The sequence below is a fragment of the Pelophylax lessonae genome, assembly GCF_965119305.1.
Source record: "Pelophylax lessonae genome assembly, chromosome: 3".
In the NCBI taxonomy this organism is placed as follows: Eukaryota; Metazoa; Chordata; class Amphibia; order Anura; family Ranidae; genus Pelophylax; species Pelophylax lessonae.
In genome coordinates this window covers 45,117,783-45,139,442 of record NC_138770.1, presented here as the reverse complement: position 1 = coordinate 45,139,442, position 21,660 = coordinate 45,117,783, and the positions used below count along the sequence as shown (strand labels likewise).

Below are 21,660 nucleotides of genomic sequence, written 5' to 3'. Positions count from 1 at the left end.
ACACTCTGCAGAGCTCAGTGAGGAGAGCTGAGAGCTGATTGGAGGGTAGGGACAAACCCTCCTTTCACACATGAACAGAACTGAGGCTATCAATCACAGGCTGTGTGCTGGAGCTACCTCCCCTGTCACCTTTTTACCTCTTGGTGTCAGGAAACCTTGTCAGAAGTGATTCATGCTGATAGCAGAGAAATGAAGCAGCAGACAGAAATTACATTTAATGCTCTGGATTGAGACAAGTACACACTATAGAGGGATATGCTTTGTTGATTTTTCATGTCTGAAGTTTACAACCAGTTTAAGAAGGGATGGGTTAGATCAGAGATATCAGATTAGATAAGTTAGATCAGAGCTGTGAGGTTAGATCAGTTATAAGGTCAGAGGTCATATCGGAGTGGATCAAGGGTGTTGGGTCAGAGGTCAGATCAGAGTGCATGGGTTAGAACAGAGTTGTTGAGTCAGAGATCAGATCAGAGAAAATAAGTTAGATCAGAGCTGTAAGGTCAGATCAGAGATGAAAGGTTAAATCAGTTATTCAAATCGGAGTGGATCAAGGCTGTTGGGTCAGATCAGAGATGAAAGGTTAGATCAGTTATAAGGTCAGAGTTCATATCAGAGTGGATCAAGGCTGTTGGGTCAGATCAGAGTGGATGGGTTAGAACAGAGCTGTTGGGTCAGAGGTCAGATCAGAGGAGATAAGTTAGATCAGAGATGAAAGGTTAGATCAGTTATAAGTTCAGACGTCATATCAGAGTGGGTCAAGGCTGTAGGGTCAGAGGTCAGATAAGAGTGGATGGGTTAGATCAGAACAGTAGTGTCAGAGGTCAGCTTAGGACTGCCTTCCTGAGAGGGGAACAGACAGTGATAACTGTAAACCTGGGAGTTGGAATGAGGCTGCAGATTTAGGCATACTAAGCTACCTCTGATCAGAGACAGAGGAGTTCTGATTGGTCGATTTACTGCACTCTCTAGCCAAAAACATATGCCAGATCTTGGCTATACGGTAAGTCACGTCACTGTGTGGGATGTCACAGCTGTCCTCTGACCTCATACTCCTGCATGGCATTGTAATGTTGCGCTATCTTCAGGTAATATTCACTGGCGGTCTTGGGCTCCTGGATCTCTAGGATGTGGATGGCTTTCTTCCACTGGCGAGCACCAATTGCAGCATCTATAGCTTTCACCGAACACCTGACCAAAGACAATCACCAAATACACAGACATTTTTTGCGGGTTCATGACAACCTGGGCTCAAAGAAATTTGACTGAATAACACTGGTCCTCATTCAAACCAGAAGAGGAAGATTTTCTATGATGGAAAGTACTAGGATTGATGAAAGAGTGCCGGACAAATGATTTATTGTTGGTTAGAGTTTTGCTGTAATATTTGAATTAATAGATTACTAACATCTATGTGAAACTTACCTCAAAACAAAGCATTCCAGCGATGCAATCTCATCGCTGGGGGCGGCGTCCATCTTCACCCAATCTTCCTTACGGGTTTGCGGACTCCGGTTCTGTGACTGGCCGGGGCCACGATGACCTCACTCCTACATGCGCGCAGGAGCTGCTGGTCACGGCACTGAAAAAACGGCACGGGCGGCTGTTCCTTCAGAGCGCGTGCACCAGTGATTTCACTGGCTATATGCAAAGTAGTCATAAAGGGATGGACATCCTTTATGGCACACAGTACACATTTATGAGATATTTACACTACCTGGGAGCCAATAGGGGGCGAGCGCGCGCCACCGGAGGCGCGCTCCCGCCCCCGCTCGTTCACTAGGAAGCCCGCGCGTGTGACCGGCGGACCCGATGTCCGCCGGTCACTCGCGATCATCGGGTAGAGAGGGAGAAAGGCAGGCGACTAATGTAAACAAAGCCGCCTGTCATTCTCCCCTGTGTAAAAGCACAGAAAATACGGTCCGGCTATGTAGGATCATAGATCTGTGCTGTTACACACACAGCCACATCCAATGACAGTTAGAATCACGCCCCTAGGGACACACTTAACCCCTCCCTCTCCAATAAAGTTAACCCCTTCCCTCCCAGTGTCATTTTTACAGTAACAGTGCATATTTATAGCACTGATTACTGTAGTAATGTCACTGGTAACCCCAAAAGTGTCACAAATGTCAGTCAAGGGTCCGATCTGTCCGCCCCAATGTCGCAGTCCCGCAAAAAAAAAAAAAAAAAAAAAATCGCAGATCGCCATTACGCGGTAAAAAAAAAAAAAAAAAGACAAAATCTTTCCTTAGTTAGTAAACGCAATAACTTTTGCGCGAACCAATCAAAATACGCTTTTTGCGATTTTTTTTACCAAACATATGGAAAAAAAAAAACTGGCCTAAAAAGGTTAAAAAAATTTTGATTTTTAAATTTTTTTGGGGGGGAATTTCATATAAAAAATGTGAAAAATATTGTTATTTTTGCAAAATTTACGCTCTTTTTTTGTTTATAGCGCATGATCAAAAAAAAAAATCACACAGGTGATCAAATACCACCAAAAGAAAGCTCTGTTTGTGGGGAAAAAAGGACGCCAAATTCGTTTGGGTACAGCGTCGCACGACCGCGCAACTGTCCGTTAAAATCACGCAGTGCCAAATCGCAAAATAGGCCCTGGTCAGGAAGGGGGTAAAATCTTCCGGGGCTTAAGTGGTTAAACACCATTTTTTTCCCCCCATTCTGAGGCTTGGTTTGATCTTCAGCAAGTCGTTTTCACCAAATCTAGATGCCTAAATGCATTGCTGTCATGTGATTGGCTGATAAGCAATTTGCGTTACCAAGAAATGGAACAGGTGTACCTAATAAAGTGGCCGGTGAGTGTATACATACACATACACACACACACACTATCTTACCCAGCCTCGATGTAGTGATTGATGGCCGCATCCAGCTGTTTCTGCTGCACCAGGAAATCCCCCCAGGACTGCTCCAGTTTTAGGACCTCTGTAGGAAACGCCACTCGAGCCAACTCCACGGCTGGGGACACGTACAGGAGACAGAAACCACCAATAATCAGTCCCATGTTCCAATACGGAGATCACTGGGCTCACCAAACACTAGCAACAGCCATAGGAGCCAAATCAGTTTAAGTGTAAGTTAGTTTTTTCACAAAAAATGCGAACTAACACTAAACACCGTCCCCACACCCCTGGTCCACGCTGCACTTACCTCCATGGATGATTAGCTGTCACTGCCCACGCATTGCCCTTATTTCCATAGGGTTACCGGAATAGATCAGAGTGATTCTGATATCACATCCATTGTTGGCATGGGACTACTTAACCAATCAGAAGTGCAGCGGGCGCCAGGGTGGTGGGGAGGGTGTAGGGTGTTTGTTAACCTTCATTGAATTTTTTGTGAAATGGTGAACTCTTTAATTCAGTAAATAATGAAGCTACAAGAGCCAATCTCAAGGTGTATTTTATGCACTGTCTCCAAGGAAGAGTTGTAGGAGATAAGAAGAACAACCCTTGGCTTGGTGTCATTAATGTCACATGCATGATTAATTGCCTTCCTCTATCACTCCTATGAGTACTTTGAGATAATTGCTGGGGAAATTATCCTTATAGTATAAAAGGTGACCTAACAAAGTAAGGGCAGCCCCAAAGGAGTCAACCCACCGGTGAGCGAGATCATAAATTCTTGTCCTAGGTGGCCTTTAACCGCTTGCCGACCGCCGCAAGTAGATTTACTGCGGCGGTCAGCCCCTGCCAGGCAGAGTGACGTTAATTAACGTCACTAGCCTGGGAGGGTCTGGGGAGCGAGCGCGCGCCCGCGCGGTCACGGACCCCCCCGCGCGTGTGACTGGCGGACCCGATGTCCGCTGGTCACTCGGCGATCGGCGGGGGAGAGGGAGAATGTCAGGCAGCTTGTGTAAACAAGCCCCCTGTCATTCTCCTCGGTGTAAAGACACTGATCACACGGATCTACTATGTAGATCCGTTGATCAGTGTCCTTACAGCTCAAGCCACAGCCAATCACAGTAGAAAGCACGCCCCTAGGGACACACACAGCCCCTCCCTCCCAAATAAAGTTAACCCGTTCACTACCAGTGTATTTTTACAGTAACAGTGCATATATATATAGCACTGATTACTGTAGAAATGTCACTGGTAACCCCAAAAGTGTCAAAAATGTCAGTCAAGGGTCCGATCTGTCCGCCGCAATGTCGCAGTACCGCAAAAAAAAAAAAAAAAAAAAAAAAAAAAAAAATCGCAGATCGCTGCCATTACGCGTTAAAAAAAAAAACAAGCAAAAAGGACAAAAATCTTTCCCTTTGTTAGTAAACACGATAACTTTTGCGCAAACCAATAAAAATACGCTTTTTGCAATTTTTTTTACCAAACATAGGTAGGATAAAACAAATTGGCCGAAAATGTTAAAAAATTTTGATTTTTACATTTTTTTTGGGGAATTTCATATAAAAAAATGTGAAAAATATTGTTATTTTTGCAAAATTTACGCTCTTTTTTTGTTTATAGCGCAAAAAGTAAAAATCGCACAGGTGATCAAATACCACCAAAAGAAAGCTCTGTTTGTGGGAAAAAAAGGACGTCAAATTCGTTTAGGTACAGCGTCGCACGACCGCGCAATTGTCCGTTAAATTCACGCAGTGCCGAATCGCAAAATACCCCCTGGTCTTTTAGCAGGAAAATCCTCCGGGGCTTAAGTGGTTAATATTCCTGAGAATTTTCCCCCACTATAATATACAGTATCCGTGATCATATTTGTTGTTCTTTTATCTGGAATAGTGGGACTATAAAGTACCCCATGGATACAGTATTAAGATACTTGTACCATACATTTGATGTACGAGTATTATCAACATCAGTCTGGGAACCCCCAGTCTCATGTCACGTTTGGTCTGGTACCCCTATTGTCAGGTCACTGTCAGCCTGATATCCCCCATTGTCAAATAACGTTTGGTCCAATATCCCCATTGTCAGATCACTGTTAGTCTGGTATTCCCAGTGTCAAGTCACCATCACGCTGGTACGCACGTCAGGTCATCATCATTCTGGTATCCCCAATACCAGGTCAACATCAGTCTGGATTCTCTCAGTGTCAATCCATTTTCAGCCTGGAAGCCCCAAAATAAGGTCACCATCAGTCTGGAAGTCCCAAAGTAAGGTCACCATCGTCCTTGAATCGCCAAAGTAAGGTCACTGTCAGTCTAGAAACCCCAAAGTAAGGGCACCATCAGTCTGGAAGCCCCAAAAGTAAGGTCACTATCAGCATGGTTGCCTCAAAATTAAGGTCATCATCAGCCTTGAAGCCCCAAAGTAAGGCCACCATCAGTCTGGAAGCCCCAAAGTCGGGCCACCTTCAGTCTGGAAGCCCCAAAGTCGGGCCACCTTCAGTCTGGAAGCCCCAAAGTCGGGCCACCTTCAGTCTGGAAGCCCCAAAGTCGGGCCACCTTCAGTCTGGAAGCCCCAAAGTCGGGCCACCTTCAGTCTGGAAGCCCCAAAGTAAGGGCACCATCAGTCTGGAAGCCCCAAAGTAAGGGCACCATCAGTCTGGAAGCCACAAAAGTAAGGTCACTATCAGTATGGATGCCTCAAAATTAAAGTCGTCATCAGCCTGGAAGCCCCAAAGTAGGGCCACCTTCAGTCTGAAAGCCCCAAAGTAGGGCCACCTTCAGTCTGGAAGCCCCAAAGTAGGGCCACCTTCAGTCTGGAAGCCCCAAAGTAGGGCCACCTTCAGTCTGGAAGCCCCAAAGTAGGGCCACCTTCAGTCTGGAAGCCCCAAAGTAGGGCCACCTTCAGTCTGGAAGCCCCAAAGTAGGGCCACCTTCAGTCTGGAAGCCCCAAAGTAGGGCCACCTTCAGTCTGGAAGCCCCAAAGTAGGGCCACCTTCAGTCTGGAAGCCCCAAAGTAGGGCCACCTTCAGTCTGGAAGCCCCAAAGTAGGGCCACCTTCAGTCTGGAAGCCCCAAAGTAGGGCCACCTTCAGTCTGGAAGCCCCAAAGTAGGGCCACCTTCAGTCTGGAAGCCCCAAAGTAGGGCCACCTTCAGTCTGGAAGCCCCAAGGTAGGGCCACTTTCAGTCTGGAAGCCCCAAGGTAGGGCCACCTTCAGTCTGGAAGCCCCAAGGTAGGGCCACCTTCAGTCTGGAAGCCCCAAAGTAGGGCCACCTTCAGTCTGGAAGCCCCAAAGTAGGGCCATTTTCAGTCTGGAAGCCCCAAAGTAGGGCCACCTTCAGTCTGGAAGCCCCAAGGTAGGGCCACCTTCAGCCTGGAAGCCCCAAGGTAGGGCCACCATCAGTCTGGAAGCCCCAAAGTAAGGCCACCTTCAGTCTGGAAGCCCCAAAGTAGGGGCACCTTCAGTCTGGAAGCCCCAAAGTAGGGGCACCATCAGTCTGGAAGCCCCAAAAATAAGGTCACTATCAGTATGGAAGCCTCAAAAGTACGGTCGTCATCAGCCTGGAAGCCCCAACGTAAGGTCACCACCAGTCTGGAAGCCCAAAAGTAAGGTAAAAATCAGTCTGGAAGCCCCAAAGTAAGGTCACCATCAGTCTAGAAGCTCCAAAGTAAGGTAGCCATCAGTCTGGCAGTTTCAAAATAAGGTCACCATCAGTCTGCCTCTGGAAGTCCCAAAGTAAGGTCACCATCAGTCTGGAAGTCCCAAAGTAAGGTCACCATCAGTCTGGAAGTCCCAAAGTAAGGTCACCATCAGTCTGGAAGTCCCATAGTAAGGTCACCATCAGTCTGGGAACCTCCAATGCCAGGTAACTATCAGTCTGAGACAATCAACATCAGGGGGCCCCCAATGTCAAGTCATTACCAGTCTGGGATCTCCATGTTAGGTTACTTTGGTTCTGGGACTACCAATGTCAGGTCAACATTGTTCTACTCACCTTTCCTGAAGGCATTGGCCTTGCAGTAACATTCCAATGCCCGGCGGCTGTTATTAATCTTTTCTAACAAGTCCCCTGCCTGAAAAAGGCCAATAAATACCAATATCAGACAAACGTCTAGAAACAAAATCCAGAACACATGTGGATGTAGGAAATGACAAATAATGAGAATATTGGAAATTGTGTAAAATATAATAGAAGATTGTTGATTTTTTTTGCAGCAACCTGCACAAGGCTTCAAGAACAATTTATGTAAATGTTTTAAAAACCTTGCTTTTATACACATTTACTGTAGAACAAGATATGGAGAGAGTGAGAGGAGATATAGAACAGGCTACAGGGATATGAGAGAAGATATAAAAGAAGCTGCATATAAAGAGAGTAAAGGTCTAGAAGAGTCTACAGATAAAGTGAGAGAAGATCCAGAAGGGTTTATGAAGAAAGTGAGAGGAGATTTAAAAGGGTCTATAGAGAAGAAAAGAGAAGATCTAGAAAGGTGTACAGAGAAATTGAGAGGAGATTTCAGAAGGATCTAAAGAGAAAGGAGATCAAGAAGGGTCTACAGACAAGGTTAGAAGAGATCTATAAGGCCTTGTCCACAGATAAAGCGAGATAAGATCTAAAAGGGTCTACAAGGAAAGTGAGACAAGATTTAACCACTTGCCGACCGCTCACTCGAGCTCTACTGCGGCAAAGTGGTTAGTTATCGTCCAGCGACGTAGACCTACGTCGCTGGACTCCTCCCCTTGTGGGCAGCACTCGCGCGCCGCCGGAGGCTCGCTCCCGCTGTATTCAGTCACAGCGGGAGTCGGGCCAGGGGAGGAGCGGCACCGATCGACGCTGCTCTTCCCCGATCGTCGGGGAATCGAGTCTGGAGATCCGCCCGCTTGTGTAAACAAAGCGGGCGGATCTCCTAAGTGACAGACAGTGACAGATTGCAGGGTTCAGCATAGCTGAACCTGCGATCTGTCCCTGTGTCACTCAGTCACCCCCCCCCCCCCCACACGTCAGTAAGCACCAGGCATACATTAACCCCTCCCTCTCCAATAAAATTAACCCCTTCCCTGCCAGTGTCATTTTTACAGTAACAGTGCATATATATAGCATGGATTACTGCAGTAATGTCACTGGTACCCCCAAAAGTGTAAAAAATGTCAGTCAAGGGTTCGATCTGTCCGGCGCAATGTCGCAGTCCCGAAAAAAAAAAAAAAAAAAATCGCAGATCGCCGCCATTACTCGTTAAAAAAAAAAATTCACCAAAAATGACAAAAATCTTTCCCTTAGTTAGTAAACGCAATAACTTTTGCGCAAACCAATCAAAATATGCTTATTGTGATTTTATTTACCAAACATAGGTAGCAGAAAACAAATTGGCCAAAAATGTAAAAAAAATTTGACTTTTACATTTTTTTTGGGGGGAATTTCACATAAAAAAAATGTGAAAAATATTGTTATTTTTTCAAAATTGTTGCTCTTTTTTTGTTTATAGCGCAAAAAGTAAAAATCGCACAGGTGATCAAATACCACCAAAAGAAAGCTCTGTTTGTGGGAAAAAAAAGGACGTAAATTTTGTTTGGGTACAGCGTTGTACGACCGCGCAATTGTCCGTTAAATTCGCACAGTGCCGAATCGCAAAAAGTGGCCTGGACGTAAGACAGCAAAATCCTCCGGTGGTAAAGTGGTTAAAAATGGTCTCCAGGGAAAGTAAGACAAAATCTAGAAGGGTCTACAGAGAAACTACGAGGAGATTTAGAAGTGTTTACAGAGAAAGTGAGAGAAGATCTAGAAGGGTCTATGGAGAAAGTGTGAGGATATTTAGAAGGGTCTACAGAGAAAGAGGAGATTTAGAAAGGTCTGCGGAGAAAGTGAGAGGAAATTAAAGTGGTAGTAAAGGCTGAAGGTTTTTTATCTTCATGCCCCCTCTTCCCCCTACAGCCCCCCTAATACTCAGCTGAGCCCCCTCACAATCCCGCAATGAGCATGGGAGGCTCAGCTGTCCTGGGACTCCCTTGGCTCCCAATGCTGTCAATCACAGCCAGTGAGCCAATGAGGAGAGAGTGGGGGCAGGGCCAAGCCACAGCTCTCTGTGTCTTTTTGACACATAGAGCAGGGCTCGGGAGCGAGCACGCACCAATGCCCCCATAGCAAGCAACTTGCTATTGGGGGCACTGGTCAAGGGGGAGGAGCCAGAAGCGCTGGCGGGGGAACTGAGAAGTGGAGGGTCGGGGCTGCTCTGGGCAAAACCATTGCACAGAGCAGGTAAGTATAATATGTTTGTTATTTTAAAAAAAAGCCAAACCTTTAATACCGTTTTAATTTCGGATAGAAAAAGTAAGAGGAAATTTAGAAGGTTCTATGGAGAGTCAAGAGTCCTGAAAGGTCTATAGACCGGTGAGACATAATGCGAAACAATTTGTAGACATCTGGAAAGATGAAGTAGTATGACTCACCCTCTCGTAGAAGTCTCCTTTAATCAGGGCAGCAGTAACCCTCCCGATGAGATCGGAATTGGCCAGGAGCTGTTCTTGGCTCATACACAAACGGGCCGCTTTTGCTGGGAGTCCGGCATGTAGGTACATGTTGACCGCTGAGATATAGTCACCTTCTTGTTCTCGCACCTCACCCGCTTTCTCCTCCTGCTGACTGTCTGACAAGTACCGCAGGTAGTTGCGCTTCAAACTTTCCAGCTCAGGGTGACCCTGTGGGGGAACAAGAAAATTCTGTCAAAGATTATTCAAGGTACGGTATTTCATAACCAGCCCTATCAGCAGAAGGCGATCTCACTGCCATCTCTGATCATTATATAAAGACTGAAGATCACCAGAGGACAATCTAGAAGGAGAGAACATCATCTATGCAGCTTTAGACTTTATAGACACCCAGCCATCTTGTAGAAAACTCAGAATATGAGGAATAGCTACAAACATCAAGATTTTTTTTATACACTGGCTCCCCTGCCTTTAGCACAGAAAAGACGACATATTTTGGAGGTATAAATGCTTTTCATTTCACCTTTCTGGGGATCCAGTGTCAGGTGTTGCCAGTATATGAGCAACACTTCGCTAAGCCTAAGCAGTCCTCTGCACCTTCCTCCAGTGACCCTGTGCACTACTGAGCCTCCAGTGACCCCTGTGTCCTGCTGTGCCTCCAGTGACCCCTGGGAGCTCCTGTGCCTCCAGTGACCCCTGTGCACTACTGAGCCTCCAGTGACCCCTGTGCACTACTGAGCCTCCAGTGAGCCCTGTGCACTACTGAACCTCCAGTGACCCCTGTGTCCTGCTGTGCCTCCAGTGACCCCTGGGAGCTCCTGTGCCTCCAGTGACCCCTGTGCACTACTGAGCCTCCAGTGACCCCTGTGCACTACTGAGCCTCCAGTGACCCCTGTGTCCTGCTGTGCCTCCAGTGACCCCTAGGAGCTCCTGTGTCTCCAGTGAACCCTGTGCACCCCTGTGGCCCCACGGAGTCCCTGTGCCTCCAGTGACACCTGTGTGCCCTTGTATCCCCAGGGAGCCCTGTGTCTCCAGTGACCCTTGTGCGCCCTTGTGTCCCCAAGGAGCCCTGTAGTCTCCTGCATCCCGAGTGACCCCCCTATGCGCTCCTGGGTCTCCAGTGACCCCTGCGGGCTCCTGGGTCTCCAGTGACCCCTGCGGGCTCCTGGGTCTCCAGTGACCCCTGCGGGCTCCTGGGTCTCCAGTGACCCCTGCGGGCTCCTGGGTCTCCAGTGACCCCTGCGAGCTCCTGGGTCTCCAGTGACTCATGTGTGGTGTCCTCTATATGCCCTCTGGGTTGGGGAGATCACATTACATCGCTCACACACAGCATACCTTGGCTTCTGCTACAGCAATACATTCATCCCACATGTGTAATTCCTGGTACATAACCATTGCCTCCGCCACCGCATTCTGAAGGTGAAAATAAAAAAAGCAGACAAAAGGATAATAAATTCATTGGATGTTTACAAAGTAAAATAATCTGCCAAAGTTCCATAATTCAGTAAAATGGCTCCAAGTACAGCTCATCTCAGTACCAATTTGCACTGATACTCAAGGTAGATTATCTCATCTCAATCCTAGCGTGCACAGTCTCGCCTGCTCCAGGAAGATCTCACCTCAGTCCTAGCATGCACAGAGTCTCACCTGATCCAGGAAGATCATCTCACCTCAATCCTAGCATGCACAGAGTCTCACCTCCTCCGGGAAGATCATCTCACCTCAGTCCTAGCATGCACAGAGTCTTACCTGCTCCAGGAAGATCTCACCTCAATCCTAGCATGCACAGAGTCTTACCTGCTCCAGGAAGATCATCTCATTAGCATGCACGGAGTCTCCCCAGTCTTACCTGCCGCAGATAAATCATTTTATCTCAGTCCTGCATGCACATAATCTCACCTGCTCCAGGTAAATCATCTCAGCCAGTTTGAAATTGTGCTCCATCATGGCCAGTCGGGCTTGAACCTTGTAACTCCTGGTGCCATCTCCACCCTGGAAGCGGAGAATAAGGGTTAGTGTGCTATATATCTGGATTTCACTGCTGCTGGTGGTGTACTGGCTGCCATTTGCTAAATGACTGGAAGGACGCTTTTAGTGTTGCAGGTTTCCCTCAAGCTATCCTGGCATCCTCTCCTGAATATGAAGTTGTTACAGCCAATTTCAATCATATGAGGACAATACCCCAGTTTTCTGGTGTACATGGGGAATATTCTTTATTTTCTCCTCCAATCCTTCTGTCTTTCACCATTTAACAGCTTCTTACCAATATTGGAATTTTCACTTTGTACGTTTTTTTGAACTGGGGAAAGATCTAGCAGAAACATGGTGCAGTGCTGTGAAAGGAGTATTTTTTGTTTACAAAGAGGCCATTAGGATATACCGATGACTAAAACAGCCAGGGGCTGCACCAATCAAAGACTGGGGCCTGGTAGACAGTTATACCAATGACATTACCATCCAGGAGCTGCACCAATCACAGAGTGGGACCTGGTAGACAGTTATACTAATGACATAACCAGCCAGGAGCTGCACCAATCACAGACTGGGAACTGATAGACAGTTATATTAATGACATAACCAGCCAGGAGCTGCACCAATCACAGACTGGGAACTGGTAGACAGTTATACCAACGATATAAACAGCCAGGAGCTGCACCAATCACAGACTGGGAACTGGTAGACAGTTATATTAATGACATAACCAGCCAGGAGCTGCACCAATCAAAGACTGGGACCTGGTAGACAGTTATACCAAATTATATAACCAGCCAGGAGCTGCACCAATCGCAGACTGGGACCTGGTAGACAGTTATACCAATGACATAACCAGCCAGGAGCTGCACCAATCACAGACTGGGAGCTGGTAAACAGGTAAACCAATGACATAACCAGCCAGGAGCTGCACCAATCACAGACTGGGACCTGGTAGACAGTTTTACCAACGATATAACCAGCCAGGAGCTGCACCAATCACAGACTGGGACCTGGTTGACAGTTATACCAATGACATAACCAGCCAGGAGCTGCATTAATCAAAGACTGGGACCTGGTAGACGGGTATACCAATGATATAACCAGCCAGGAGCTGCACCAATCGCAGACTGGGACCTGGAAGACAGTTATTCCAGTGATATAACCAGCCAGCAGCTGCACCAATCACAGACTGGGACCTGGTAGACAGTTATATTAATGACATAACCAGCCAGGAGCTGCACCAATCAAAGACTGGGACCTGGTAGACAGTTATACCAAATTATATAACCAGCCAGGAGCTGCACCAATCGCAGACTGGGACCTGGTAGACAGTTATACCAATGACATAACCAGCCAGGAGCTGCACCAATCACAGACTGGGAGCTGGTAAACAGGTAAACCAATGACATAACCAGCCAGGAGCTGCACCAATCACAGACTGGGACCTGGTAGACAGTTTTACCAACGATATAACCAGCCAGGAGCTGCACCAATCACAGACTGGGACCTGGTTGACAGTTATACCAATGACATAACCAGCCAGGAGCTGCATTAATCAAAGACTGGGACCTGGTAGACGGGTATACCAATGATATAACCAGCCAGGAGCTGCACCAATCGCAGACTGGGACCTGGAAGACAGTTATTCCAGTGATATAACCAGCCAGCAGCTGCACCAATCACAGACTGGGACCTGGTAGACAGTTATATTAATGACATAACCAGCCAGGAGCTGCACCAATCACAGACTGGGACCTGGTAGACAGTTATACCAAATTATATAACCAGCCAGGAGCTGCACCAATCACAGACTGGGACCTGGTAGACAGGTATACCAAATTATATAACCAGCCAGGAGCTGCACCAATCACAGACTGGGACCTGGTAGACAGTTATACCAATGATATAACCAGCCAGGAGCTGCACCAATCACAGACTGGGACCTGGTAGACAGTTATACTAATGACATAACCAGCCAGGAGCTGCACCAATCACAGACTGGGACCTGGTAGACAGTTATACCATTGATATAACCAGCCAGGAGCTGCACCAATCACAGACTGGGACCTGGTAGACAGTTTTACCAACAATATAACCAGCCAGGAGCTGCACCAATCACAGAGTGGGAACTGGTAGACAGTTATACCAATGACATAACCAGCCAGAAGCTGCACCAATCACAGAGTGGGAACTGGTAGACAGTTATACCAATGACATAACCAGCCAGAAGCTGCACCAATCACAGAGTGGGAACTGGTAGACAGTTATACCAATGACATAACCAGCCAGAAGCTGCACCAATCACAAAGTGGGAACTGGTAGACAGTTATATTAATGACATAACCAGCCAGGAGCTGCACCAATCACAGACTGGGACCTTGTAGACAGTTATACCAAATGATATAACCAGCCAAGAGCTGCACCAATCACAGACTAGGAACTGGTAGACAGTTATTCCAGTGATATAACCAGCTAGGAGCTGTACAAATCACAGACTTGGACCTGTTAGACAGTTATACCAATGATATAACCAGTGAGGAGCAGCACCAATTAAAGACTGGGGCCCCGGGGCACATGACACCTAATAAGTGGATGAGCCCTCCTATGGGAATAACTCATAACATCTGTGTTCTCACTGGATGAAGGCTACATAACAGGGCTCATTCCTAAAACCCAATTCCAGACCTTCACATGACCCTCCTAGCCTAGAATCCGGTCATGCATTCTAGAGGATACTCACATACTCTGCTGCTGACTGCTCTGCAATCTCATTGGTCTCCCGCAGGAATTTGACTTTGGCGACATCCCCCAGGGCCGCAAAACACCTGAAAGAGGGATAGTTGTGTTATATTACTATAGTATATGGCATTCATTACCACTTCTGTCACAAATCTTATATACAACATATCTCAGCACACTCCTCCCTCTCATTCATAATTCTGTGCTGGTCAGGAAAAGCTGTCAACCCACCTCTGGGCGACATGCAAGTGGCGGCCCTCCAGGGCCAGTTTGCTGAGGGTCTTCCACATTGCTTCAGTCTCTAGGGACATCTCCAGAGTCTCCAAGAAAGCCACAGCTCTGTGTACAGTAGAAAGGAGGATGAGTGTTATTGGTCATATGTGTAAGAACTACTACTTCTATTTACTATCCTTATTACATTGTACTTGGGTCACTATGGATGCTGAAATCTCCCCAACAGCCAAGACACAGCAGAAGTCATACCTGTAGTAGTCACCGTCATCAATGGCAGTCCCAAACTCTATAAGGCCTTCATCCAAGGCGTAGGATATCGTATTGACCCCTTCGGTGACCACCACTTCAGTCTTTCCCTCATTCCTCTCCAGCTCCACAATGTCACCCTATAGTAGTGAGATGAAGACATCATTTACACACATAAAGAAGGCCATTGCCAGAGGTTGCAGATACCATCAAGTGTTCCATACATACAGAACAGGATGAACATTAAATGACGCCTAGCATACTCCGATCTATCAGCTGATCCAAAACAAGGCAAAAACGACTTGTAAAAGGGCCTGGCCTGTGTCAGCAGACTTGGTTTGATTTAGATACAAGCCTATGAGAATACAAACCCGCTTGAAGTAGGTCATATGCAAGTCAAAAGGAACTCTAGCGCCAGTCAAAAGGAACTCTAGCGCCAGTCAAAAGGAACTCTAGCGCCAGTCAAAAGGAACTCTAGCGCCAGTCAAAAGGAACTCTAGCGCAAGTCAAAAAGAACTCTAGCGCAAGTCAAAAGGAACTCTAGCGCCAGTCAAAAGGAACTCTAGCGCCAGTCAAAAGGAACTCTAGCGCCAGTCAAAAGGAACTCTAGCGCAAGTCAGAAGGAACGCTAGCGCAAGTCAAAAGGAACTCTAGCGCCAGTCAAAAGGAACTCTAGCGCCAGTCAAAAGGAACTCTAGCGCAAGTCAGAAGGAACGCTAGCGCAAGTCAAAAGGAACTCTAGCGCCAGTCAAAAGGAACTCTAGCGCCAGTCAAAAGGAACTCTAGCGCCAGTCAAAAGGAACTCTAGCGCCAGTCAAAAGGAACTCTAGCGCAGAAACCAGAAAGCAAGCTACTCACCAGGGGGGAACCTCTGGGTGAGTCTAGAATGGAAAAGGATCTGGGGGTCCTAGTAGACAACAGGCTTGGCAGTGGCATGCAATGCCAAGCAGCTGCAAGCAAAGCCAACAGAATACTGGGATGTATAAAAAAGGGGATTCACTCCAGAAATAAAGAGATTATTCTCCCGCTCTACAAGACTCTGGTCCGGCCACATCTGGAGTATGCTGTCCAGTTCTGGGCAACGATCCTCAGGAAGGATGTGCTGGAACTGGAGTAAGTCCAGAGAAGGGCAACAAAAATAATTAGGGGAATGGAGGACATCAACTATGAGGAAAGACTACAAGCACTGAACTTATTCTCTCTGGAGAAGAGACGATTGAGGGGGGATATGATATCAATGTACAAATACTGTACTGGCGACCCTAGCATAAGGAACAAACTATTCAGAGAAAGGGAATACGTGGCCACTCACTAAAACTAGAGGAAAGGCGGTTTAACCTTAAAATACGTAAGGGGTTCTTCACTGTCAGAGCAGTAAGGATGTGGAATTCTCTTCCACAAGCAGTCGTATCAGCAGGGAGCATCAATAGTTTCAAAAAATGATTAGATGGGCACCTTAAAGACCACAACATACAGGGGTATACAATGTACAGTTAACAGCAAACACACACACACATCATAGATTGAACTGGATGGACTGATGTCTTTTTTCAACCTCACTAACTATGTAACTATGTAAGTCAAAAGAAACTCTAGTGCAAGTCAAAAGGAACTCTAGTGCAAGTCAAAAGGAGCTCAACCGCAAATTCAGAAGAAGGAGCTCAACCGCAAATTCAGAAGAAGGCGCTCAACCGCAATTCAGAAGAAGGCGCTCAACCGCAATTCAGAAGAAGGCGCTCAACCGCAATTCAGAAGGAGCTCAACCGCAATTCAGAAGGAGCTCAACCGCAAGTCTGAAGGAGCTCAACCGCAAGTCAGAAGTTAAACCGCTGGTCAAATGTAGGTCAGAAAGAGTTCAATTGCAGGTCAAATGCCCCTGTCAGTAAATTTTATATGATCTTAGAATCAGCTCAATGTGATGTCAAAGTGATGCCATCAACACCAGCCCCAAAGCCCTTTAACGTGGAGGTCAACAGGAGGAACCAGTGAGAGCTGCAGGGAACCCAGAGGGTGGACACTTCTGGAAGTGTTGGTTTCCCAGTAGACTTTGTTGGATAACCCTTCGTGTTTGATGGTGAAGGCAGCAAAAAAAGTTGAATATTTACAGTATTTTTATCCAGGGAGAGCTTTGCTGGGAAACATTAGTATAGCGACAGAGTTGCTTCATATTTTGTCCTTTTAGGAAAGCCTCCATTTAAAGCAATCTTTTGTATCTGCCAGAACAAAAATCCTGTGGAAGACTATACCATGTTTTCACAGCTTTGAAAGTAAATATGTATTTTCTGGAGAGCATTTCCAATAGCAAAGTAAGCTCTTTTGTATACAGTTTGTTAGAATTTTTTTGTATGGACCCTCTGTAGCTGGTAATCAAATCCCCCTAATTAGCTCCCAACTTGAAGACCTCCAGACATGCGCCATCACCATGTAGAGTACCTGCAGCAAGGTTGTTTTGTGAGCTGCCTGTTGACAATCCAAGGGAACACTAAGCCCTCCAGAGCCAGCTTCTGCCAGCTTCACCCCGCCATAGGGGAGTTCCCAAACGTTTCTGGAGGTATAGGGCCTACAGCACTAAACTGATGTTCAACAGAGTCCAAAATAGTGGATCTACTCACAGCAGGATCCATTCAAGAAGCAGAAACCAGACTCAAGTCCCAGGAATGGACAGAAGTCCTCTAAGGATGGGGGGAAAAAGACTGAAGGTCATCAAAAGAAAGAGAGAGAGAGAGAGGGGATGTAATGAGGGCAAGCCCAGAGCACCCTCCGAGACCCTAAGTAGGAAGGAGATAAATCTCCCTGACCATCCGAGAAGATTCCACTGACCCGCAGGTTGCAGGAAATTTCCCGATTCCCAGCTCCGCAACGCCGTCTTCATCCGAAGATCCGACTAACTAATGCTGACAAAATAAACGGCTAGTAATGTAAAGAAAAAACTGACAATCTGCAGAAAATAAATCATAAAATAGAAGAAGGCGGCTGAGACTGTAGCCCCAGCACAGGGAAGCCTATCTACTCCTTGACTAGGCAGAAGACAAACTGAGCTGGGATGGCTATTGCAGGAGGGGTAAAGGACCAGTGGGACAGCCCCCATGGGTGTGTCTATGTAAATGCTTTGTTTCTAACAAGTCTTATGCCTAGCTACTCCTGTGGAAATGAAGTCAATACCCTATTGGTGAAGACTGTATGAGTGGGCGGCGACTGTCGGAGGATGTAAGAGAAACAGGGTTTCCTGTTCTGTATCCTTATAGCTGTATATCTGCAGTGCAAGACCATCTGAGGCACTGTTGCCTTACTTATAGTGTCACCAGATCTGGAGCCAGATTTGATGAGGTCACTACTGTGCTGCCCACTGTTCTTCTTGCTGGAGAAGAAGCTGTATCTGAGGACCTGCAATGGAAGGATCTCCCCGATTCTGCTTTATTCATTCTCTGGATCTATGCTTCCTCCACCTCTATCATTAACCCACCAGGCATGTCAGCAACTGACATGAGAAAGCAAAGCCTTGTTCCTCTACTGATATGGCTGCCTCTACAAAGACATTGCTGGTGACCAGCCATTTGTACTCTGCCTGCTTTTTTGAGCACAGATTCAACAGAACAGGTACTTTTAAGAATGTAAACAGTACTTCAAAGATTTAAATTTTAGCAGTCAGATATTTAGATACAGGTCGCTTAAAGTGTTACATATATCTGGCTTTCTACAATGAACAATGTTACATCAAAATGCTCACTAAACCCAAAATAACCTTGATAGGGAACATTGAGACCCGTTCTGGAGAATCGATATTGTACCAGACACAGAGGTTACTGCGGTTCTGTGCTACCACTACATCACTTCCCGGTACCCACTGCACATAGGAGCAGTAATTTAAAATGGTCGTCTTCTGGCCATCTGCGACATCGAAAAGGTTCAGCTGTACGGACACAAAGAAAGGGAAGAATTGTAGCAGTAAACCTCAACAAATGGGGGGGGGGAAGGTAGAAACAGAACAGATGCATTATCTAGGGCAGTGGTCTCCAAACTGTGGCCCGAGGGCCAGATGTGGCCCTTGGCTAGCCTTTATTAGGCCCTTGAGGCACTTCTCCTCCCACGGACACCAATAGTGGGGCATAATTTCGGCCACTGACACATATGATAGGGTACTATTCCTCCCACTGACATGACTGATAGGGGAACTATTCCTCCCACTGACACTAATGATGAGGCACTATTCCTTCCACTGACACCAATGATGGGGCACTATTCCTCCCACTGATACCAATGGTGGGGCACTATTCCTCCCACTGATACCAATGATGGGGCACTATTCCTCCCACTGATACCAATGATGGGGCACTATTCCTCCCACTGATACCAATGATGGGGCACTATTCCTTCCACTGATACCAATGATGGGGCACTATTCCTTCCACTGATACCAATGATGGGACACTATTCATCCCACTGATACCAATGATGGGACACTATTCCTCCCACTGATACCAATGATGGGACACTATTCCTTCTACTAACACCAATGATGGGACACTATTCCTTCCACTAACACCAATGATGGGACACTATTCCTTCTACTAACACCAATGATGGGACACTATTCCTTCTACTGATACTAATGATGGGGTACTATTCCTCCCACTGATACCTATGATGTGGCACTATTTTGCCCACTAATACAAACGGTGCAGCACTATTCCTCCCACTGACACTAATAATGGGGCACTATTCCTCCTAATGACACCAATGATATGGCACTATTCCTCCCACTGATACCAATCATGGGGCACTATTCCTTCAACTGACACCAATGATTGGGCACTATTACACCCACTGACACCAATGATGGGGCACCATTCCTCCCACTAATACCAATGGTGGGGCACTATTTCTCCCACTGACACCAATGATGGGGCACTATTCCTTCCACTGACACCAGCAATAGGACACTATTCCTCCCACCAATACAAAAGATGGGACACTATTCCTCCCAGGAATACCAATGATGGGACACTATTCCCCCAGGAATGCCAATGATGGGACACTATTTCTCCCAGGAATACCAATGATGGGACACTATTCCCCCCAGGAATACCAATGATGGGACACTATTCCCCCCAGGAATACCAATGATGGGACACTATTCCCCCCAGGAATACCAATGATGGGACACTATTCCCCCAGGAATGCCAATGATGGGACACTATTCCCCCCAGGAATACCAATGATGGGACACTATTCCCCCCAGGAATACCAATGATGGGACACTATTCCCCCCAGGAATACCAATGATGGGACACTATTCCCCCCAGGAATACCAATGATGGGACACTATTCCCCCCAGGAATACCAATGATGGGACACTATTTCTCCCAGGAATACCAATGATGGGACACTATTTCTCCCAGGAATGCCAATGATAGGACACTATTCCTCGCAGGAATACCAATGATGGGACACTATTCCTCGCAGGAATACCAATGATGGGACACTATTCCCCCCAGGAATACCAATGATGGGACACTATTTCTCCCAGGAATACCAATGATGGGACACTATTTCTCCCAGGAATGCCAATGATGGGACACTATTCCTCCCAGGAATACCAATGATGGGACACTATTCCTCGCAGGAATACCAATGATGGGACACTATTCCTCCCAGGAATACCAATGATGGGACACTATTCCTCCCAGGAATACCAATGTTGGGGCACTAGTCACCCTACTGACCAAAGGCACTAAATAACTGACCACCAACCCTGAGGCAATGTTTATTCTCTTTTATGCTGGGCCCTGGACATTTTCTACCCCCACTGGCCACAATCCGGCCCCCCTAAAGTCCAAAGGACAGTAAACTGGCCCTTTGTTTGAAAAGTTTGGTGACCCCTGAGCTGGGGGAAGACAGAGCCACAATGAAGAGACGAGAATTGACTAGGATAGGAGAGAAAAGTATGGAAAAGTAAACGACAAGAAGGGTTGGGGCAGTGAGGAGCAGAGAACAGGCGAAGACAGTGGGGGTACAGTAAGTACACATCAGGGCAGGAAAGTGAAGAACACAGGACAGGTGAGGACAATATAGGGAGGCAAGGACATATCAGGGCTAGGACAATTAGGAACACAAGATAGGAGAGGATGGAGAGGTAAGGACAGAGCAGGACTGGCACAGTGAGGAGCACAGGACAGGTGAGGAGAGCCCACATGGACGGGGTAGAAGATCACAGAAGGTCCATTTCTCTCACTCTAAGTTTTTTGTCTCTGAAGAGCAGCTTGTGGCCAGTTTCATTCAGCTCCAGCCAGTCAATCTTGGTGTCATGGGTGACCATCCCGATATTATACCCGGTTAGAAGATCCACTGCCAGAAACAGGAAGAAAATAGTCGATCAGTAAACATAGCTGGATAGCCAGGTTGTTAGGCTTTCATATATGGGATGATGAGGAGAAAAATACAGTCAGTATACTATTAGAGGATGGACCAGGAACCTATAGGATGGCTCATTGAATGTAGGAAGATGAGACAAAAACCTATGGATGGGTTGGTATATGTGGACAAGGTGGAGCAAAGACCTTAAAATAGGTCATTCTATGTGGGCTAGGTGGATAGGACACCTACTGGTGGGTCGTCATATGTGGAAGATGGTGTAAACACTTATAGCTGGAACACCATGTGGAAGTTAAAGCCACCTGGGTCAGAATGTGGGTGGGTCATTGTTTCTGGAAAATGGAGTAGATAACTAGAAATGGGTCAGTAAGTGGTCAAAGTGAAGCAAACATGTATACATGAGTCAATCATAGTAGGCAAGATACAACAGAAACCTATAGATGAATCATTATATGTGGAAGGTGTACTAGAGACAAATGGATGGGTCACTGAATCTTGGAAGTGGAGCAGACACCTATAGATAGGTCGCTGTATGTGGAAGTTGAGAAGTAACCTTTAAATGAGTCACAGTATGTGGAAGGTAAGCAGACCCCCTATAGTATATGTGGGTCACTGTATGTGGAAGGAGGAGCATACACCTATATATGGGTCATTGTATGTGGAAGGAGGAGCATACACCTATATATGGGTCATTGTATGTGGAAGGAGGAGCAGACACCAATTGATGGGTCATTGTATGAGCAAGGTGGTGTA

The 21,660-nt window shown here is 46.6% G+C and overlaps 1 protein-coding gene across 3 annotated transcripts in view; it reads right to left on the bottom strand.

Annotated features, from left to right (window-relative positions):
* IFT172 (intraflagellar transport 172) overlaps nt 1–21,660 on the bottom strand; it is a 91,761-nt gene that overhangs the window by 32,032 nt on the left and 38,069 nt on the right. For all 3 annotated transcript variants that reach the window (XM_082249410.1, XM_082249411.1, XM_082249412.1), the window contains 11 exons: nt 20,768–20,880; nt 18,278–18,445; nt 14,539–14,675; nt 14,287–14,394; nt 14,057–14,141; nt 11,242–11,334; nt 10,678–10,755; nt 9,304–9,552; nt 6,854–6,932; nt 2,856–2,976; nt 1,044–1,188 (listed from right to left, as the gene is read on the bottom strand). In XM_082249410.1, the coding sequence (XP_082105536.1) occupies nt 1,044–1,188; nt 2,856–2,976; nt 6,854–6,932; nt 9,304–9,552; nt 10,678–10,755; nt 11,242–11,334; nt 14,057–14,141; nt 14,287–14,394; nt 14,539–14,675; nt 18,278–18,445; nt 20,768–20,880 (1,376 nt within the window). The remainder of the gene's footprint in view (nt 1–1,043; nt 1,189–2,855; nt 2,977–6,853; nt 6,933–9,303; nt 9,553–10,677; nt 10,756–11,241; nt 11,335–14,056; nt 14,142–14,286; nt 14,395–14,538; nt 14,676–18,277; nt 18,446–20,767; nt 20,881–21,660) is intronic.